Source organism: Triturus cristatus, chromosome 4_2 (genome assembly GCF_964204655.1).
Source record: "Triturus cristatus chromosome 4_2, aTriCri1.1, whole genome shotgun sequence".
Classification (NCBI taxonomy): Eukaryota; Metazoa; Chordata; class Amphibia; order Caudata; family Salamandridae; genus Triturus; species Triturus cristatus.
Window position 1 is genome coordinate 335,472,824 of NC_140586.1, and position 23,716 is coordinate 335,496,539.

Here is a 23,716-nt window from a genome sequence, read left to right on the forward strand (position 1 = left end):
GTTGATGTTCAATTTCAAATCTTTTGGCCGTACCAGATCTAAGCTCTACTCCGGTTCTACTACGGTAACTATCCTCTTGGTACGCCAACTGCTCATCACTCCTCAACTACCTATGTCTGAGCCTGTCTTGGTTCGGCTATTTTTGAAATTTTTCACTCAGGATAACCTACCCTCCTGGGTATACCCTAATCTGGCAAACTTTCTTTCGTGTCCTACAGACCTCCCCCGCTCAATTTTTCCCCCCAAATTGCTGCTCGCCCCTTGCTTTTGTACACTACTTCACCCCCCCTTAACTCCGACCTCCCTCGCTCACCGTCTTTCCCCCGGATTCTCCACCTGCTTTATTACTCTTTCAACATCCCTCCCCCTCTTTACCCCCTCCACCTCAAGTCAGTGACCCATCATGTACCCCCTCAATCACACCCTAACCCCCCCAAGACTCAACCCTCATCAGACATGGCCCTAACTCATGGACCATTACTCACCCTCCTAATCTCGCAAAAAATGCCACGAAATGTTTTAAACATAAATTACGTATTCGGCATTCGGAAACATTAATTGTTGACAACTACCTCAGCCTTTCCTCCCCTATAAAAAACAATTACATCTTCTATTCCAAACGCCCCTCCAAATGGAAAAGCATCTTCCTTTATCACCTCCCAGGATCCAAATCTATCAAAATTCCTTATGGATTTAAACTATCCACTACCCCTTCCCCAACTTCTTGGAGAAATTGACATCTCCATATTTAAAACCGGTAATATCCTCATACAATCCTCTGAACACCACCTCTCCATCTGTGAACACCATTTCCAGACTCTGTCCTTCCTTCTATCCAAACCTTCGCCTAACCCCCCTTCTACCTAACCCCTAGACGCCCTTTGGCTCTCTCCATCTCCCTCGACTCTTATACTCCCTCCCCTAGGCGTCTCTACTGCCAATGCGGTTCCTCAACTCTCGACATCCGACCGCTCAGACCCTCCTGAGACGCCCCCCCAGCTCCCAAACAAACCCATCCGTCTCCCAAAATCACACGCTCTCCAATGACCTCCAACCCCCAATGCTACCCCAGACCACACTCCTGCCGCCTTACCCCCCCCCCAGAACCCGCACATTATCCCCACTCGGCTCTGATACCTACATCACCCTCTCAGAACTATAGTCCCTCCCCTACACCCGCTGTCGCCAAAACCCACGCCCCTCATGGCTTCTTATCTCAAACCACATCTCCTGACTCTAGGAATGCCCCGGCCTCATCGGCCCTCCATGCATCCTTCAACCCATGCACTCCTCTTATCCCCCTCCCCGAACTGTCTCCATCCCCTCACACCAGATTTTCTCACCCAACAATGAACCCATCCATCCCCACCTCTTTCCCAACCACGCTCGCCCACACTCCTTTAATCCAGACTCTGTCCAACATTGAACTCAATCTCTCAACCTTGACTGAAATCACACGGCTGAGAAGATTTTAACTTCCTCTACTCCAAGTCCCTCTTTAATCGCTCTAACTCAGTCTTCCTTGACCCACAACGATTCTCTAATCCTAAACCGTGGCACACTACACCTCTTGGCTGCCGTAGCCATAGGCCCCTCCGTACAGAGTCATCTCACCTCTTCTGACCTCCATGACCTCTGCAACTCCTACCTTCCTAATTCCTCGATTAACGTTCCTCTCCCCCTCACTTCATCATTCCCGTTATTGTGGGGACCTGCAGATTCCCGCCTCCCCCACCCCAGACCCCTACCCCAACGTATCAGCCTCCATTCACGGTCCCCTCCCATAGACTTCCCTAAACCCCTCACCTACATTCTCCCTAGCTCCAACATTCCCGTTATTGTGGGGGCCAACAGATCCACCTCCTCTCCAATCTCCCCCAGGCCCCCACCCCAATGTACCACCATCCATTCACGCTCTCCCCCCAAAGACTTCGCTAAACCCCTCGCCTGCATGCTCCTTAACTGCTGTTCGACATGCAATTCGAAATATCAGAAACTATCCTCAGCGGAGCTATTGACTTTGCCTTCCTCACGGAAACGTGGCTCAATGCCCACTCTACTTCTAGCCTGGACTTACTGTCCACCCCCGGGTTATTCTATCATCAGAAAAGACCGAACTGAGAGAAAAGCAGGTGGATTAGCGATTAACTTTAAAAGTGAACTTCAACTTTCCCTTGTCAAGAACCCCGACCACAACACCTTTGAATACCTCGAAGCTGAACTTAAGTCTCAAGGTTCTCCCCAGATTCATCTGCATAATATTTACCACCCTCCTGGTGACCCACTTCCCTTCGTTGTGGAACTATCCGAACTTCTTACTCAATCGTCTCTCTCTAACTCAAATCTCCAAGGAAGAGATTTTTCATCATCTCCACTGGAATGTGACTGATGACCCCTCAGTCAACCTTCTCACCAATATTCTTGAGATCAATGAACAAACTCTGCCACTCTCCCACCCACTCCAAAGGGGCCACTCAACGTCAACGACTTGGCTTCCCTCTCCAACATCATCCCTATCGACTGGTCTGACCATCACCACATTCTGTTCTCTAACAACCTCGGCTCCACTCCCCCCACCATCATCTAAATCATGGTTAAACTCCAACCTCAATGACAAAAGACGTGCTCTTAGACTTACAAAAAGAACATGGAGACAACACCCTTCCCCCGCCCATCTTGCTCTCCTCAGATCTGCCAGAGCCACGTACAAGAAACACATCTTTACGGAAAAGGCTTCCTTCCGTACACAACACGATCGTGCGAAAAACTGACACAGAGCTGTACAACATAGTTCAAAACCAAACTTCCTCTACCCCTCCAACCCAGACGGCCACAACTGACAGATTCGAAGAAACTGCTAACTAAATAGCCATAATACACCAATCCTTCCTAGCTTCTCAGATCCCTCCTTATCCCCTATCGCTGACTCTACCTCTCAACCTCCCTCGTCATTAAACCCCCCCACCCCCTCCCCAGCCCTCCTTCCTGCCACTTCCCCTCCGGATACCAGCCCTTCTAACTTACAGCCTAAAAAAAACGCCTCCTGGCACAATTTCCACCCCGTAACGGAGTTTGAAGTCTATAACATCATCTCCAAACTTAAACCGTCCTCCCACACCAAAGACCCTGCTAACCTTGTTCAGGAGCTTAAGCACATCATTGCTCCTTATTGGACCTCCATCAACTCCTCCCTTACCTCAGGTTGTGTCCCTCTCTCCCTCCAACTCGGACAGATCACTCCCATTCTTAAAAAACCCAATGCTGACCCTAATGACCTTAATAATCTCCACCCCATCTCCAACCTTCCCCTCCTTTCCAAAGCACTTGAAAAATGTGCCCTTCTTGAACTGGACAAACACTGACACCTTTAACCTACTCAGCTCCTTACAATCCAGCTTCAGAAAAGGCTGCAGTACAGAAATTGCCATACTAAATATTTTAGACTACATCCATCACTCTCTAGATAATGGCGAGACACGCCTACTCATTCTCATCGACCTCTCTGCTGCATTTGATACCGTTAACCACCCTGCCTTACTTGATGCGCTCAAAGTTCGATTTGGCCTGAATGGGCCCGTACTTAAATGGTTCTCCTCCTTCCTCCAACACAGAACACAACAAATAAAAATCCACAACTGCCTCTCTAACCCCACTCCAGTCTCCCTCGGCGTCCCGCAGGGTTCTATTCTCTACCCCTCTCTCTTTAACCTCTTTATGGAACCCCTTACACTCATTCTAAAACAAGCTGGAATCAACTACCACCTCTACGTTGACGACACCCAACTTTACTATAGGATCAGATCCCACTCAGATGTTCTACACCTTAACGACACCCTGTCTAAAATCCAATCTTGGTTCCACTGCAACCATCTCAAACTCAACCCTAAAAAAACAGAAATCATTCTCATCTCTCCAAAAAACAACCCTCTTCCTATCCAAACATGGATCACTGACCTTAATGCCCTCAACTGTACACTCACCTTATCAAACTGGGTTAAATAACTTGCCATCACCATTGACAATAGCCTAACCTTCCAGGCCCACAGAAAAAACTCTGCCAAAGGAGAACTCTTCACTATGCCATCTCAAGAAACTCAAACAATTCATCCCGGCTGACTACTTTAAATCGGTCGTCCAATCTCTTGTCCTCACGAAAATTGACTAGGGTAACACGATCCTCTCCGGAACTCCAAAAATTCACCTAGCCCAACTCAAACCTGTGCTAAACCTGGTGGCCAGGCTAATCACTGACTGCAAACGCTTTGATCACATCTCTCCAGCCCTTAAGGCCCATAAATGGCTGCCCATCGAAGGCAGATACACCTACTAGAGGGCACGCATTACTCACAAAGCGTTTCACCAAAAGGCCCCGCTGTATCTCACTGATAAACTCAACAAAGCAGGCTGCGCCCGACCGTTGAGAAGCACCAACGCCCTCCTCCTTGTCCCACCCCTGACAAAAAAGAAATCCACACAATCTTGCTCTTTCTCCGGATATGCCCCCAGCATCAAGAACGCCCTCCCTAAAAACCTGCGCTGTAACACCTCCTAGATCAGCTTTAAAAAAGCCCTCAAAGTGCACTTGCTCAAGAAATATTGGGGTCCATAATCCTTTCCATACTTTTCCCTTCTCTCTCCCTTTCCCCTCCTTTTTCCTCCTCGCCTTCCCCTTTATCTTACCCTCTTCCTACCATACTCCCTCCCCTTAATTACTACCCCTCCTTTGTCAAATTTTTCTCTACCCCCCTTCATTCCTCCCCTCCTTCCACCTAGACTCCCTCCATCTCAGGCTACTATATATAATTTGACTACATGTATCCATTTTATGCTCCATTTCTCTTTTCGTTTGACATATGCTAATTTGTATTATGCTACTTGTTCTTTATAATCTGACCTATGTGACCTCTACGTTATGTATAACTGTATTATGCCTGTACTATCTTCACTCAGGTAAAAGCGCTCTGATACCCCCGGATCCAGCCAGCGCTATATAAAACCTTAAAAAAAAAAAAAAAAAAACACATGAAATAGGATTATGATTTGGTACTGTTCTAGCCAAGTATTCAGGATCAGTGACTGCTGCATGAACATCTAGTGTGCATAAGAAAGTGTCAAGGTGAACATGTAAATAGTGTAATGCAGAGAAAAATGAGTAGTGTCAGTCTCCAGGGTAGGTTACCCTCCATGTGTCTATGACGACCCCCCCGCTCTTACCAGTCCTCTTCACCAACCATTTTAGGGCAGAGTCATGCAAGGGTTGTTGTGCTCTGCCCAGCACAAGACCAACAACACTGTTAAAGTTTCCCCCGATAATGACAGTAGTATGTATGGGGCTATTTGTGAAATCTCATCCAGAACCAAGCTTGTTCAGCATTGGGAGCATAAATGTTGATAATCGTTAGGTCTCTGCCATCCAGTCTGGCGTGGATCACGACAGTGTCTTCCCCCCCAGGATGTGAAATGGGACCCTGGGACTCACCCAGATAAGATCTCCTCCCACAGAGGGAGAGTATACTGTGCAATATGTTTGGCCACACCAGCATTTATGTAGGGCCAACCCTTCAGGTGTAGCCAGGTGGATTTCTTGGGGCAGAGCAATCTGAACCCCCCTCCTTTCTAAATAAGTCTGGACCTTGTATTGTTTAATCATGTTATTCAACCCCAAATATTACAGGATACAATTGTAGCAAGCTGGCTCTGTATACACTACATCAAAACACACGATCAACATAAGGGGTGTCACTCGCCGCTGGTGGCGGTTCCACAACTTACCATCTGGCCCGTGCAGTGAGGAATTGAATCCTGTTCCCTCGCCCCCACAATATATTGTCATTAGCGTATAATGAAAACACCCCATCAGCGGTTGCAAACTCACAGCCCCAGCAACTTTGCAAACATTAGCAGTAAGTCTCAGATAATGTCATCAACTGACCGCTTGGTAACTTATTGTAGACAAGGTCAGGAGCCAGAGTCCAGTGTACAGTCTGATTGAGGGCGCGTGTCTGACCCATTTGTCCCATCTCCACCATGATCCCAGAGTCATACTGATGTGGAGGTGTTTAGATTCGCCGCTATGGCCACCACATTCAATCTGTTCCATTGTGACTGAGCTTTAGCATGAAAGTTCCTCCTAGTTAGTGTTTCGGGAGCAGGCTCGCTGAGATGCATGGCTCCGCTGTTGGGCAGTTGGTGATCTGTTGACTTGTGGCTGCATTTCGATCCAGTCCCACACCCCCTGTTGTATGATGAAGAATTTAGTTCCTGTGTCCGTGACAACTTTCAGTTTCGTAGTGAAGAACATTGCATATTGGTCCCCCAGCTAGCGAGATAGTAGTTTAACCTCCAGGAAGGAGGGCTTTGTCTCCCCTTTCCCACATGCTTGCCACAAAATATAGTCTTGATCTCGACAGTGATGCAAATCAAGCCACCATTTATTGAGGCGATGCTCCAGGAGGAGGGGGTATAGCCGGGACCCTGTATGCACATTCGAGGGTAAAGAAGGGAAGAGAGGCCAGCGGGTGCTATAGTTTTGATAAATCAAGTTTCCAGAAAGGTGATCGCGTCAGTACCTTCAACAAGCTCTGGGTAGCCCAGTTACATGGATATTATTTCTACGGCCTCATTCTTCAGCGTCTTTGGCCCTGTACTCCAATGAACGGATCCTTTCCTCTATTTCCAAGCTCTGTGCTTTCAGCTCTCCCGCTACTGACGCTAGGTCAGCCAGACACAACTCATTTGTCATGAATCTCTCTGCCATCTAGCAATTCTCATTGCACAAGATACCAATGTCACTGAACAAAGTGTCCATTTAGTGCTGCAGGGCCTCCCTAGTGTCTTTAATTGACAAGAGTATAGAGTCCAGTGTGGCCGCATTGGTGTAATCTGTGTTTTGTGACGAGCGAGTAAAAGTGGCAAAACATATTGGGGGGGGGGGGGGGGGGGGAGGGGGGAGGAATGCCTGCAAAGTACATGGCGGGGGACCCCTACGCTGTGAACCCAGTCAGGAGCTCTCAGTGCCGCCTGTGCACAGTGCTGGAGAGGGCCCCATGGAGCTTGGGGCCCCCGCACGGAGGAGCTATTGTTACACCACTGGCAAGTAACTCTTTCCTCAGTGTTGCTATTTGAGCAAGTCGATGATTGCATATTGTTGTCTAATGTTTTCTTTTTAGAGTGCCTGCCCATGGTGTGCTGATGGCGTACTCTGTGTTGGGCAAGCAAGTGTTTTCAGTACGTGGTCTGCCTGTTCTGCAAAAAAATCGTACCTCAGTTTGGTTAGGAGGCACTCAGCAGTAGGGGCACCCTCTCCTCTGGGTGTATGCTCACCTGCAACATGCATTTGTCACCCCCAATTCAATTTCTCACAACTATGGCTTATCGTTACCTCGAACTCTGGGGGAACTCAACAATGGCTTACAACCAGCTCAGCAGTTCTCTATGAGATGTGGGCCCTACAGTAGTAGTGGGTGAGGGCCTGCCACTTGCTCGTGTCAAGCCACCGCAGGTCAGCAGTCAACAAGCCAGCACTCTTTGCATTTTGTTAGACTCCAGCAGTGGGCAAAGTAGTGTCACTCCCCTGCTCCTGAGCACTCAGGGTAAGCTCGGAGGGATCAGCCCAGCACCACCGATGAGGCCGTGCCAGAGCTCAAATGCCACCCAATTCCGATGGGGGGACGCCCAATTCCGATGGGGGACGCCCAATTCCGATGGGGGACGCCCAATTTAAATTTCTCGCAGATGCGATTCAAGCCTAATGGCTCTGTGAAGTGATAAGGCCACCAACAGACTCCTTCACAGGCAGGGAGTGACGGGGCACATTTACCTACTCTGAGCTGGGGGAATGGGAGCAAAATTCTAATAGAGGTATATGGTAGGCCGGACTTCTAAAGATGCCACAAATAGAAGCTGTCTGTACTGAGGCATGAAAGGGCTGTTTGCTACTAGTAAAATAGTTGGACAAACCTTTTCCATTTGGTGGCGTAACACCACTGTGTAGGGAGTCTGCAAGCCTCTTCCAGAATGAGCATGCACTGTTCAAAGAACTGAAACTACCTCAACTCCAAGGCCTCTGGTGTCAATTCGCAAGACTGAGCCCCGAGATGTGAATGCAACAACTGATCCTGCTGCTGTGTGAGCAGGACTCCATGCTAGGATAACTTTCGGTATGAATGAACTTATGTGCCCAATGCAGAAAGTGCCATGGTTGCCTCACTTAAGTGGGAGCGATTAGAATGAGTCTCATGGGTGCCCACCTAATTTTTTCACAACATACCGATAAGGGTGACCACTTGCCTGGCATGGTGCAATTTTTGTGCAGTCTATAAACATTCAGGACAAAAAAGATCAAAATTCAGGACAAAAATTACGTTTTAGAAACAAATCTGAGTATGTCAAGCAATGATCTACAGGTAAGTAAATCCGTGGCCGACCCATGTGCCAGTAAAAATAACAGTGAACCACAATCAGTACCACACACCGAAGCCACTGTGAACTATGACATAGCTAAACAACTCCTGCATGTCCTCACATTTAACACATTTGAAAAACAAAATTGCTCTTTTTTTGACGCTACAGCCTACAGAGCCCCATTTATTGCGCTTACTTTTCACTTATCCAGAACCTTAAAGCATATCATGGGTTTTTCCTGGGAATTATAATTTTTCTTTGAAAAAATATAAAATGTCTAAGAGTGGCCACCACTAACTATGACTAACAGCTCTTTCTGGGTTGCCTGGTCGCAATGGTGTGAGGTTAGGGGTGGTTTGTTTGTGTGCCTTAGATGCAAATTAGACCCTCCCATTATGGTGGCAAACCTTCCATTGCACTACTCAACAAATGGGGCAAAGGGGATTTACAGCAGGTCATGAACCTAGAGAGGTTCACCAGCTAAGAAGAATGAAGAAGAGGGTATACCACCTGCAACAAAATATAAATGGACACTTACAATTTTCGCATAACTCCAGGGATGGGATGTTGCCACTTACGAAGAACTAGAAGGGCCTTTTGAAAAATCTTAAGAAATATAGGAAGGTGGCTCCATACCTTCCTACAAATCTAAAGATGAGCATTCACTAATTGCCATGCATCAGGAGTATAAATTACTTAAGAACTATGAGAAGGAGTAATTGCCATCTGTTGTGAAACTATAGGGACCCACATTTAGTGACTGTCAAAAACTAGATACATGTGATTTACTCCTGCAAATAATTTTGAGATGGTGTGCTTATCTCCTACAATGTATGAAAAGACAAATGCTGGGGATAGGAACCATGCTCTTTGGATGATAGAGTGCAGGGTTGGGATGGCAGGCTACCAGTGACAGGCCTAACTCACTTGAGTATTTGACCTGGTAGATTGTGCGTTGCGAGTAGGGATCACAAGTCACCTCAAAACTAACAACTTGCAAAGTCTGTGCCTATCACAAGATGGGAGTATGCAAAGGAATGCGCTCAACAGCTGCACGAGCTGAAAACTCATTTTTATTCTATTTTTTTTATCATTAAATAGAGCACAGATCAAAACATAAGAAGGAGACCTAACCAAAGCATCTCCTCAGTTCCAATTTAATATAACCAGCAGGCTAAAAAAATTCAGCAATTCATTTAAAACCAGATGTAAAGAAACTAGCCTCCAAAAGAGTGTCCATGAGATCAAAAATATCAGAAAGAAATCTAGATAAGGGGAAAAGAATGCGCAGATGCATAAAGGAGGAAACTCTTTAGGGGAGGGAGCACGATTAGGGCCATTCAAAGGCAGGGTGAACAAGAACCATGGAAGAGAATGGAAACATATGGGGAATCCATAGAAAAGTGATCAACAGCCTTACAAAAGACAACATGATGAAAGTAAGTCAATCAACATCGAGACAATGAGGCAATATGACATTACTCCATGTTATGTAACAATCCAGAAGCATCAAATGTAGACTGAGATCCAACTCAAACTACCTTCTCTTCAACAGAGTACAAGGAGAAGCTAATTTACAATGCCACAAAATGTAATACAGGAAAACCATTAAGAGGCGAAATTCACTATGTACGTGATAAGAGAAGAAATAAAGTCCAACTCTGCTTGAAGAGACTGAGTGCCCAAGAGAATAAGGATGACTGCTAACTTTACAGGTCAGTGGCTCAAAGGAGATTATCATTCTGGGGTAAATGCCAGGTCAACATGGTCTACTCTGTAATCTTATAACCTATTCGGGCTTAAGATGGAAGTGGCAGATAAAGCAAGCCGGCACAGCCAATAGGTCTCGCCTTTGGGACCTTATAAGTGCTTAGCCAGAGGTTTTGGCTTGGCCTTTGTTTTTAAGCTATGTAGTAGAGCAGTATGGCTGCTGTGCAGAATGTTGAAAAGGTATAATAAACAAGAATGGCCACATTCCTAGAGGAGCAAAAAAGATCAACCGACGGAGAAAGGAGAGCAGGTCAGAGAAGAGACGGTGAGGGGGACAAAGAAAAGCAGGTACGGGACAGTGAGAGAGCAAGAGTGACAGTCAGCCACACAGAAAGAGGGGCAACGGGAGAGATGTAGAGAAAGGAGATTCTCACAGAGTCACGTGGAGTGAGGCGCTTCATCCTTAGGATGTCATCAGCCAACCCAATGTGTTCTGGGAATTGTAGTCATAGCGGCTGCCATTGCTGACTGCGTAGTACCAGTTTGAGCGATCTTATGATCAGGCCCGGACTGGCCGTAGCGGGCACCGGGCAATCCCCCGGTGCGCCGCACGGGTGGGGGCCGGTTTTGGGCCCCTGTGGGGCCGTTTTTGTTACAGGACCGTTTTTGCAGCATAGCTGCAAAATCGGCCCTGAAACAAAATCGTCCGAAAACCGGCCCTGGCATAGAGCTCGGCGGCACCCCCAAGCCCCGGGGGGCCGGCCGAGCACTTTGCCAGGGCCGGTTTTGGTTCCCAGTCCGGCCCTGCTTATGATTCGTGTCAGAAAAGCCCAGGGCTGGAGAGAGGGAGACGATTTTGTAGTATAGTCAGTGGGGGTCTGGGGCGCACGGGGTGATGCTGGGTTTGGAGACAGGAAATATACGGGTGCGGTGTGGAGACAGCAGTACTTTGGGGACAGGCGTGGGGCCTTCGCTCGCCGAAGCTCCTTTCATGCTAGTCTCTGGATAGCAGTAGCTGCGATTGCATCAGACAGGCTGGACTTCAGACAGAAAATGCTTTTACCTAAACAATTAAAATAACCCATGGGGAAAGAGGAATGTTCCTTCTGACGTGCAATTGATCTTCACCGTGAACAGATGGCTGTATCCATCTCACAATTAAAGTGGAAATCTGTAGAAATCCCAAAACATGTGTGCATCACCGAAACAAGCGAGGCTTGCACATTCTAGCTTATTGACAGGAAACTTGTCAAAATAACTTCCCTGTCACGTCCCGACAAGGAAGCGAAACGGGGACCTATCAGAAGACAGGCAGAATACCACAAGCTGTGCCTGCCAGTGTCACGTTTCAAAAGAGGTGGCAACTTCTACATCTGCTGCCTGCCTGGTGCGAAAAAACTCAAACAATCGGCAGTAGTGCAGCAAGGGCAGGCTAACGGAAACAGCTGAGCTTGTCACCGAAATCAAAGGATTCATTTCCAGGTAGCCGCCTCTTCATATCCAGCTGCCTAGTGCCAGACAGCATTGCCAGGGAATTGCTCCAGCCACACAATTCTGCGCCAAACACCCCCACTTGAAGAATATAAATCTGCTGTCATGGGGCATGGGGCTATATAGGAAGCCAATAGTTGGAAGGAGAGTGACAGAACAGGCAGTCAGCAAACCATGAAGTAATTATCTCCAGCCCCGCATATACCAGACGAAAACTCGCCGGCCGTGCCAATAAATGGTAAAACTGAGTATAGTACCTTTTATCTAGTGATTATTTCCTATAGTCCAATTACGAACTAGGCTAGCGTTACCAGCATAGAGTGGAGAAAACAGAAGGGGAGCAGACAGCATATGCCCCCTTTCGCAAACCAAATAGTCACCATTGTTGAAACAAGCAACGAAGGGCTGGGTGGGGGGGGTGGCACTGCATGGGGAGATTTAGTAAATTGTTAGCAGCGACGGGCGCGGACCTAAAAAAAAGACAATACAATGAACCGCAATCCTAGCACAATTTTATTATACATACAATAAGAAGATGCGTGCATGCATGCATGCATGCATACATACAATAAGAGCGTTGTAGAAATCTCAAGCAATGATTTTAGATATGTCGTCAAATATATTCAGTTCACAGATAACGTAGACCTTTTGCTAATGTAAGACATCTAAAACCGCAGCTACACACCTGTATTTTCCTGGGTGAATGGAACATTCAATTTGTGTTTTCTGTCGGATAAGTCACAAAAAAGTGCACTGCGCAGGCACGGAAACGGAAGGTAATAAAGGATGCAGACAGCAGCTGCAGCTCGAGGTGTTTATAGTTTGTAAACAGTACTCTGGAGCCTTTTTACTGCAAAGTTATCAAAGAGCAGTGGCAGATATTGCGATGCAAAGCTAAGCATTTATTGAAAGCAGATGAGGACCAAGGTTCACTTGTTGCCATTTTCTCTGACGCACCGTGATGCCTTAGACCAAGCGGGTGACCCCGGATGAGGTGACCATCTTGTAAAAACATTAGAATTATTAAATGGGGAGAGAGTTGGGGGGGGGGAGCCCGAGAGAGAGAAAGAGCGGAAGAGACGGAGAGAAAGAGAGAGAAAGCGAAAGGAGAGAGCGCGTGAGAGCAAGCCCGGGAGTGCGGCTCATTTTCAAGCACTGTGCTTGTGCTGAACACGTATCTAATAGGTTTACATCACGGCTTCAGACGTGACTTCCCCACTTGTACACATTTTGTGTTCTTGGGAAAATCTCTTCAACTGCTTGGGCACAGATTTCCATTTGAACCAATTAGAAGCAGGCTGAACAACCATCGCTGCCAAGTGGTCCTATACACATTTGATGCCCTTAGCTCAGGGATGCCCAACTTAGGCTCAAGTGGGCCAAGTCCATGCCGGATTTCAGAATGTGCACACTTAAATACAAATAACGTGAAAGGAAATAATGTACTTCCTGGTTATCCCGAAAGCCTGGCACAGATGCGGCCCTGCTAGACGTGTGTTGGACACCCCGACTTTAACCAGTTGTAGCTTTCAGCCACCACCATTAAACCCTGAGACATGTAAGGATGCAGTAAACCCAGGCAGAACACGTTAGAGCCAAGAAGGAAAAGCGCTCCGAGGGGGACACGGTCCCCTTCGCCACAGTGGGAGGGAGAAGAAGCGCCCCACCCTGCCTCAGAGCACACACCGCGCCCGGGGCTCAACCGCTGCTGTAAACCAGGCTGCAGTTGCGGCCGCTGGCCGGACTGGCACTGCGGGGTACCGCCGCCGGGGTATTGTCCGAAGCGAAATAAACAAGCATTGGTCGCGGGAAGCTTGTAGTAATGTAAGCAGCACGACAAAGTGAAAGTGATTGCACTGGAAAGGAGGCAGATGGCAGCTGTGCACGCTCGCGTGAACTCAAGCGCTAGGCCTCCAAAAGCCCGTGGCAACACAATACTAAATATCTCGCTGAGCAGCATATGCGCTAGCTCAGCGAGACCTAAAAAAGAAAAAAAAAATCATAGAGTAGCATTTAACTTTGAGGACTCCGACTACTAAGACCAAAACAATATTATAAAGTTTTAGTGGTCAACTATATAAAATGAAATCCATTCTCATCTTTCTCTCCAGATAGAACTGTACTGTGACAGCAGGGACCTGAGAATAACATCTTTAATGCGCCCCACACAGCAGGCTGCCTAAATCACATTTACGTTTTGGGGCCCATAATGCAGCCATCGAGGCTACAAAACATCTTAAGAAACAAGAGTAGGTTTTATTTGCCCAGATATTGCTTTACTAACTACTCGTGACAGAATGTATTAGTTTCCAAATATCATTCCTGGCCTACATTTACACTACCTAGCACCAGATTTAGCTCTGAGAATTTTGCCATCTATACCTTTTCAAACACCGTAGTATGCACTAGGCCTTACTTAACGAACCCCTTTTAATCTCAGTACCAGAAGTGGACACTCCTTTCAGCACTGGTCCCCAATGTTTTTAACTCTCACCCACTAGAGGTCAGATATTCCTCTTCTCCAGCAGCACTGAAGAAGTTGTTAAAGATTACTCTTTTTATAAACGCTGTGTATTTAGATATTCCTCAAAGGCCATGGGTGGTAACGAGAACTACATAAATATAGTCCGAATCCCACTGCCAATTCATGAAGTGACTGAAGAGACTGCTCAGTCAATCCATCCCACAGGTGATGCAGGATTATACAACACACTTCACAACAATCTTTTTCCCATTTTTAACAGGAGACAAACCTATGCACGATGCATACCATTTAACCCTATGAAATTACCAATTCAATACTTCAATCCCCCAATTGACAATGCACAGGGTGGCTGAGCAAATGGTACTCTAACACAACAAAATGATAGCGAAGACTGAATAAGGCACCAAGTGTTAACTCAAACTGGCAGAGAACAGTAAAACTACCCCAAAGAAATCAGCCTGAAAGCTACCAAATCGACCACATAGAATGACACCAGTAACATTGCATATCAGTCTGAATGAGGATGCGCAAACCCCACACAGTAAGAAGTAAAAGTGCAATGACTAAAGCCTGATGCACATGCTAACACTACATAGAATCAGAGACAAATAAATAACGACTAACACTACACTACAATAACTGCAAAGGGATAAACAGAAACTAGATGCTCCATTACATCAAATGAGGGGGGAAGAACAAAGCCTGACTCGCAGAGCAAGCCAGCCACGGCAATAGCCGTACAGCAAGTACACACATTACAAACAAATAGACTACACAAGTTGCTGCCCCAATGAATCCGCATCATTCATAATATCTGATGAACAATAGCCCAGATCTGCAAACAAGTGTAACAAAACAGTATCTCAGAGCACCTATATACAGAAGAGGAGGCCATCAGCACCAAACCCAGACATTATATTTTAAAGCACAGGCAACCTTTTCAAAAGGAACTATATCAACTCAATAAAAACTAATTTGGACTAGAATATTCACTTTCTATGAAGAGAACACCCCAAACAATCAACAAGCTACAGTAGAACAGTTGCATTACCTCAAAAGCCATCCTATTTACAGGATCCTGGTCTGGACGGAAGACTCCTGGAGGCCGCTTGCTCCTGCGGTCCATGCTGGCTTGTTGCTCCATAAGTGCCCGGGTTTCAGCCATGCTGTAGGTGTTAGCAGGAGCTTCGCCCCAGAACATGTCCGCTACCTTAACCTCAGACGGCACCTGGTTATAAGGCTCCATGGGGAAGGGCTTCATCTTCTTCTCCAGGGGCTGCTGCATGCTTGGGTGCTGCAAAGACTGCTCGAAGAGCTTCATGGGTTCCTGTGAGGCCATGTAGTATGACTGCTTCATGGGCAGAAGTTTTCCGATGGGGCCAGACATCTGGGTAGGATTCCATAGCTGTTTGGATGTATCCATTTGCTGGTACTAGAGACAAGAATAAACATGTTGCAAGCAACATTCAGGTAAAAAAGAATACATTGGCTACATTTCTGTACTCACTAAACAATTTAATGAAGAGAATGTGTGCTAGGGCATTTAGGTAGCCGAGTTTAGTGGCAAAACCACAATCTTTTGTTCTAGAAACCCACACCACAGAAATTCTATTTGGCAATATTTAAATTATCTTTACACTTTTTATAGTGTCCTGAAAGTGCATCTAAAGGTCAGTTAGTTTCAGTGATCTTTTTCTATTTCCTATTGTAACTGTTATACGGCCAAAAAATCCAATATGTACTTTAAGTGCCAATACGGCCAGGGATAATGACCAGCAAACAATGTCTAATAGTGCTGTAGGCTAAAAAAAAAAATCTATCTTGCTTTATTAAATTCAGCCTCCTACAAAACACCAACTACAATACCTATAGGTCATAGGGTTCAACATTTGAAACATATTACAAAGGACAAGCAATCCTAGCAAAAAAGTCCCAATAATAACTTGACTTGTTCTTCTGCCTCTTTCTAAGCTGCTTGGCAGCCTCACAAAAATCATTTTGTTAGTTCCCTTTTTATTCGTCATAAATATATACATCAGAGGCATGCTAAATGGGAGGCACTTCCTTTTATTTAACCAATTTATTTATTTTGGTTCCCTTAGTGAATCAAAACAAATCCCATTTCTGAAACTTAGCATTGGCCACTCGGATCCCCTTTCCACATTTCTTGATTTATAGGGCACGTTCTTTCTCCTGACCATGGCTTTTCCTCTCTGAAATGGGTCTCATTCTGAATGCAGCAACTTGGGAGCACAACATTGGGTGGGCACCGTCACTGCTAGCAGCAGTACTCTCTCCCCCCTCACGGTTCTATCATGTCACAACATCTTTAGAAGTCCAGGCTGTGCTGCCGATCCATGCCATACAGCCTCCCCATAACATGCCTCATCTGCCTTAGTCCAATAGGAACAGCCCAGTCTAAACCGTCAGTCAAGGTCCTCTCTAGAAGGATACAAAAGTAACCAGTTTCAAACTAATTCGGTCTCATCAGTGAGGTACAGTTTCAGTCCTGTGGCTCAGTGAGCATGGGACCCATGAGTGGGCATATCCGCTGGACTTATGGCATCTAGGGCAAAAAATAAAGTGAAGAAAGGAATGCTTCAATTAATCTCAGTCACTAACAATCACTCATAGCTGCATTCCAGATCATTTTTGTCCGCTATGCCACTGTAGACAGCTACTATATGAAAATCACTTTACCTACTCCAGTAGTAACATTCCAGCCCAAACTGGGAACACAAGCAACCCCAGATTGTTTTCAGGTTGCCTGTTCGAAGGGGACCATGCCTAGCAGTTTGCGTTGGGCTGTTCCTATTGGAGCAGGATCAAGGTTGATTTGCTTATGGCTGGCTAGTTCCCAAGGTGGCATGGTGGGCAAAAAAGAAAATTGGCTGGATTGCAGTCAAGAGTGCTTTAGCTTTTTTTTAGTTTATTAGTAAATTAAAACCATAAACAAAATCACACTGTTAAAAAGTACATAACGAATAAAAAGTAAAATGGATGAAAAACGGGTATGTCATACAGCTAAAACAAACTCGACTCTTCACGCTACATACCCTTTGCTTTCTTCAACTCTTCTTCCTAGAAATTTTAGTTGGGATACCAACACTAATCTATGTTAGATAAAAAATGACTAAAACATGAATCATTTGTTACCCTGATGTCTAAAAAAGCAAGCTTTCTGCACAGATAACTAAAATGTCCCTTAAATAAATTAATATATATATAATTAAAGTGCCTATAAGCAGGACTAAGAAAAATATGAATATGGTGTCAGATGGACTGTGAAACCCCACTATTAAAAACAATTATACAAATATTCACATCATTAAGAATACAGAAATAGATAAAGTAGTTATATGAGTCTAACGGGATAGGGAACTACTAGTCTCAGTCCCTAGCAGCCCGTCCTTCACATTTACTGTGCGTGCTCTGTTAACATTAAAAGATTCCGAGTTATTACAATTTAGAATTACATTCAGGGACCCCCTCCAGATTACACATCGCATATCCTATTAGCTGATCAATTTCTTAAAACGGGTCAATAACTGAGTCAGTCTAATGATCAGCATGGTGTTGATTGGGTCCATGGACTCCACCACTGCATGCCTGCAGGACCTAATTCCCCGTTCAAGGAACTCCCGCCTTAATAGAGCTCTTCGTTGAACCATCAAAGCAGGACAAACACAGACAATGTGAAGCAGAGATTCAGGCCCCTGGTGGCATAGACGGCAGGACTGGTCTTCACTTTGACCGGACATCCTCCATTTTGACATGAGGTCTAGCGTGGGTATTTCTCCAAATCTCAGGGCCAAAAACGACTGTTTGATCTTCTGGTGGTAAGGTGGGGCTAGCAAGGCTGATTCTCTTAGAGTGGAATACGATTTCAACACCAGTCAAGAGTGATTACCAGGTGCTGAGATTAATTCAAGTAATCCACCCATAACTTGTTTGTTTTCCTCAGCTAGAAGAGTCAAGTCACATGACTTGAAGCAGCTGCCTGCTTTTTATCACCTGTGATTAGAGAGAGTTCATGTGCCCACACACAAAGGGATAAGGTTCCCAAAATAAATTTTGGTCGTCTTCGACCTCCCAATAAATGGTCGAAGTATGAGAGATTAGTTTCCAGGAGGTATTCTAAGGAATCCTAGAAGTGAAAATATTAATCACCCTGTAAGCGTCTGTTTGCAGCATTTAGTGATGTAGATTCAAATGCTCTCCATACTCTTAGTGTTTAGTGTTGGGTTGGATGTTTTTTCTTCAAATATTCTTTCAAGTCACAAGATGTACTATGACTTCTCTTGGTCCACAATGCACATGGGTACAGCACAGGGGGTGAGAATGTGTATGGAGGGTCTTGCGAGGCTAGAGTGGTGCATCATGCTCATTGTGCAGTACCAACTGGGAAACAAAAAGATCTGCGGTCATGAAAAGCTTCCTGGGCGGAGAGTGGTTGCATATAAATCTACAGCACTACACACAAAGATAAGATGCTTACAGGATAAGAAGCATTTATAATTCTTAGCGTGAGGCTATAGCTACACAAGCTCTGCATAGACGTTAGAGCAGTGCCTCCAGCAAGTGGTGGCTAGCGAGCCGATAACGCAGATGTCCAGAACAAAGTCCTTAAAATTGTCTGACCAACCACAAGCTGCTGGCAGGCTACAATATCCACACATGTGTGCTTGGTAAAGGTGTATGGTATTGCCCAGGTGGCCACCATTTAGTGGAATATTCCCTAACAATGTCATGGTTGCCTCTTTCTTAGGGATGGAGTGTGGCCTGGAGTTTCAGTACGACTCATAGCTTTATGGTGATAAGTCTGGGATGCACATTACTATTCATCTTGCTATCCCTGCTTTAGAGATGGAATAACCCTTGTAAGGTTTCACAAAGGCTACAAAGAGCTGATCAAAATATCAAAGAGGCTTGGTCCTATCAATATAGTACACAAAAGCTCTTACAACAGCGTTCATGGGAAAAACTCATTCTGCTACTGAATTTGGTTGTGGAAATACTGGAGCTCTATAGTCTTATTGATGTGAAAGGGACTTGGGATTAGACCTGAGAACAAACCTATCTTTTAAAATCTGAATGAAGGGCTCCTGTAAGGTGTTTGCATCTCACCAATATGCCTAAGGAAGTTTATAGCTACTAAGAAGGCTACCTCACAGAAATGGAATTGCAAGGGACATGAGAGTAAAGGTTTGAAGGGTGGTCCCATGAGCCTCGTGAGCAGTAAGGATTATGTTACTTACCCTGTAAGCATCTGTTCTTGGCATGTAGTGCTGTAGGTTCACATGCCTTGCATAAGTCTGCCATCTAGTGTAGGGCTCTGAAGACTACAAGTTATTTTCGTTCCAAGAAGTTTTCTTCGAGTCACAAGGCTAAGTGACTCCTCTTCTTGGCAATACTGCGCATAATCAACTCCATTTCCAGATTGTTCTGCCATAGATAGGAGAGAATGGATTATTAGTAAGTTGATGTTTATGTGGTACTATGATGCAAGTACATAAAGTTAATGAGCTGTAACCTACAAGGGGTTTTGGGTGAGAAGGGCTGGCACATGTAAATCTACAGCACTACATGCCAAGAACAGATGCTTACAGGGTAAGTAACAATCCAAGACAGGTGTGCTGTAGAGACACATGCTTTGCATAGTCTGTAAAGCTGTCCCTCTCCGTAGACAGTGGTTTGAAAAACAGTTCTTAGAACTGCTTGGCCAACATTGGCTTGTTGACATGCAAATACATCCACACAATGTTTTGTGAATGTGTGTGGAGTGGACCATGTTGCTGTACTTCAAATATCAGCAATAGGAATGTTCCGTAAAAAGGCAATAGAAGCTTCAATTTTCCTAGTAGAGTGAGCTTTAGGAGGATCAGGTAAAATTATTTTAGCTTTAGCATAGCAAGTTTGGGTGCATTCAACTATCTATCTTGAAATGCCAGATTCTGAAATACGATGAGGTGTGAAGGCAAACAATTTTTTGTTTTTGTGAATGTTTTAGTTCTGTCAATATAATACACTAGAGCTCTTTTAACACTAAAGTATGTAAAGCTCTTTTAGCAACGGAATCTGGGTGCTGAAAGAAAACAGGTAAACCAATGGATTGATTAATATGAAAATTGGAAACCACTTTTGGAACGAATTTAGGATTTGTTCTAAGTTCTACCTTATCCCTATGTGGTTGGAATAAAGGTTCCTCAAGGGTTAATGCCTGAAATTCACTGACCCTTCTAAGTTAAGCGATGGCGATTAAAAAGGAGAGTTTCCATGATAAGTACTGCAATTGACAATAGTGGAGTAGCTCAAAAGGAGGACCCATCGAACAAGTTACTTACCTTCGGTAACGATGTATCTGTAAGAAACATTAGTTAGTTAGATTCCTCACCTTAGAATATCCCCAGGCGTCAGACTGGATCCGGAAGATTTTTCGTCAGCAATACCCCTTGCGCGTCGCTAGGCGTCGTCTGCGGCTCCGCGTCCGTCGTCGGCGTCGTGCGCCGGAATGACGTCGGAGTACTTAGACGCCGCCCTCGCGCGCTGACGTCAGTTCTTGTACATAGCCTTCCGCGCCAGGAACGCAGAGCCATGCAAAGACCGACACTGGTGCCAAAAATAAAATCTAGGGGCCTGAAAAGGATAACCTTAACCCTAGATGTCAGTTCGCAGAACGGGGAGGATGGGTGGGTCGGTGAGGAATCTAACTAATGTTTTACAGATACATCGTTACCGAAGGTAAGTAACTTGTTCATCTGAAAGAAACACGTTAGTTAGATTCCTCACCTTAGAATAGATACCCAAGCAATACCATCCCCGGTGGTGGGTCTGCGAACCAAGATCACACCAGAAAGTCCTGGAGGACAGAACGGCCAAAGAAGCCATCCCTCCGGACTTGGCTGTCAAGGCAATAATGCCTGGCAAACGTGTGTAGCGAAGCCCACGTCGCCGCCTGACAGATGTCCTGCAAAGGGACTCCCCGTCCCAAAGCAGTAGTAGCCGCTGTGGCCCGAATAGAATGGGCGCGCAGCCCAACAGGAGGGTCCTTTTTTGCCAAGGAGTAACAAATTTTGATGCACAAAACGACCCACCGAGAGATGGTCCGTTTGTGCACAGCTTTCCCCTTCTTAGCACCCACGTATCCAACGAAAAGTTGGTCGTCCACCCGGAACTGCTTTGTGCGGTCCAAATAAAAGGAGAGCGCACGTTTTGGGTCCAGACGGTGGAGCCTCTCTTCCTCTTTGGAAGGATGCGGAGGCGGAAAGAAGGTGGGCAAGGTGACAGACTGCCCAAGATGAAATGGAGTCACCACTTTCGGAAGAAAGGAGGGACGAGGCCGAAGGACAACCTTGTCCGGATGAACAGACAGAAAAGGAGGCTTTGAAGATAAAGCCTGGAGCTCACTCACCCGTCTAGCCGAGGTGATGGCTACCAGAAAAGCAGTCTTAAGAGTCAGAAGACTAAGAGGACAATTGTGAAGAGGCTCGAAGGGAGCGCACATCAGGAATGTCAAGACCAGATTCAAGTCCCACTGAGGCATTACAAAAGGGACAGGAGGGAACGTGTGAGTAATGCCTTTTAGAAAGCGTGTAACCACAGGGGACTTGAAAAGAGAAGGCTGATCAGGAAGCCGCAAGAAGGCAGAGATGGCAGCAAGATAACCTTTCAGGGTGCCCAGGGCAGAGCCCTGCCGGGCCAGAGAAAGAAGAAACAGTAGAACCTCAGAAAGAGGGGCGGAAAGGGGATCCACAGCCTTTGCTGTGCACCATGCCACAAATTTGTTCCACCGGCAGGCGTATACCGTCTTTGTGGAGGGACGCCTGGCTGCCAGAATGATATCACAGACTTCAGGAGGCAAGTCAAATGGCATCAACTGCCGCTGCTCAATCTCCACGCATGGAGGTGGAGGCTGGACAGGTTCGGGTGGAGGACCGTCCCCTGCTGCTGCGACAGAAGATCCTCCCGAAGGGGCAGACGTATCGGGGGATCGGTCAACATACTGAGTAGCTCGGGATACCAGTATCTTCGTGCCCAATCCGGAGCCACCAAGATGACTTGGGCCCGGTCGTGCCTGATCTTCTTCAGCACTCTGGGCAGAAGTGGTATAGGGGGAAAGGCGTACAACAGACCGCAACTCCACTCGTGACGAAAAGCGTCGCCGAGCGAGTGCCGCCTTGGAAATTCCAACGCGCAGAACTGCTGACATTGCGCGTTCTCTTCGGTGGCGAATAGATCTAACCAAGGCTCTCCCCACTGCTGAAAGAGACCTTGCGCCACTTCGGAGTTCAGACGCCATTCGTGATCCATCATGCACCGGCGGCTGAGTTCGTCCGCTCTGGCGTTCAGAGAGCCCGCCAGATGTTGAACCACTAGGGTGACGCCCTGGTGTTCCAGCCACGTCCAGAGGCGCAGAGCCTCCTGACAAAGGGTCCACGACCCCACCCCGCCCTGTTTGTTGCAATACGACATGGCGGTGGTGTTGTCCGTGAACACCTGCACGACACTGCCACTGACAGAGGGAAGGAAGGCTTTCAGTGCAAGCCGGATCGCTCTCAACTCCAACAGGTTATTGTGGAGACGAGACTCCGCCGGAGACCAGAGGCCTCTGATCTCCGCCTCTCCCATATGGCCACCCCATCCCAGGAGGGACGCATCCGTCACTACGACATGCTCCGGTTGGGGAAGGGAGAGACTCCTGCCCATGACCCAATCGCGGTCCGTGAGCCACCACTGCAACTGCTGTGCAGTGCCCTCCGAGATCAAGACATGGTCGGACAGGTTGCCGTGATGCTGGGCCCACTGAAACTTCAGGTCCCACTGCAGAGCCCGCATGCGCCGCCTGGCGTGATGCACTAGTAGGATGCAGGAAGCCATCAGCCCCAGAAGCCGCAACACTAGCCTGACCGAAACCCAGGATAGAGGCCGAAAGATGGGAATCAGGGCCTGTATATCCCGGACCCGCTGTTCCGGTGGATAGACCCGGAACTGCGCCGAATCGATAACCGCTCCGATGAAGAGGAGCTTCTGAGAGGGACTCAGGTGTGACTTCGGCACGTTGATGGAAAATCCCAGCAAATGCAGGAGATCCGCCGAAGTCTGGAGGTGGGAGACGACTGCCTGGGGCGAGCCCGCCTTCAACAACCAGTCGTCAAGATAGGGGAAGACTGGAACCCCTGATCTGCGCAGATGAGCTGCGACCACCGCCATCACTTTCGTGAACACCCGAGGGGCACTGGTGAGGCCGAAGGGGAGCACGGTAAACTGAAAGTGCTCTTGGCCCACCGTGAACCGCAGGTAACGCCGGTGGGCCGGCAGGACGGGGATGTGAAAATATGCGTCCTGCAAGTCCAACGCTACCATCCAGTCTCCGGGGTCTAGGGCAGCTAGAACCTGAGCCAAAGTCAACATCTTGAACCTTTCCTTCCGGAGGAAGGCATTGACGTTCCGAAGGTCCAAGATAGGGCGTAGGCCCCCTTTGCCCTTCTTGGGAACCAGAAAGTAGTGGGAATAACAACCACGACCTACTTCTGGGCTCGGAACGCGCTCGACGGCCCCCTTGGCCAAGAGGGCGGAAACTTCCTCGTGGAGAAGATTCAAATGATCCCCCGAGATACGGTGGTGCTG

The 23,716-nt window shown here is 46.8% G+C and overlaps 1 protein-coding gene across 5 annotated transcripts in view; it reads right to left on the minus strand.

The window, feature by feature from the left end:
- Positions 1-23,716, minus strand: part of SMG7 (SMG7 nonsense mediated mRNA decay factor) — a 596,979-nt gene that overhangs the window by 129,166 nt on the left and 444,097 nt on the right. For all 5 annotated transcript variants that reach the window (XM_085601728.1, XM_085601725.1, XM_085601727.1 and 2 more), the window contains one exon: positions 15,141-15,521. In XM_085601728.1, the coding sequence (XP_085457854.1) occupies positions 15,141-15,521 (381 nt within the window). The remainder of the gene's footprint in view (positions 1-15,140; positions 15,522-23,716) is intronic.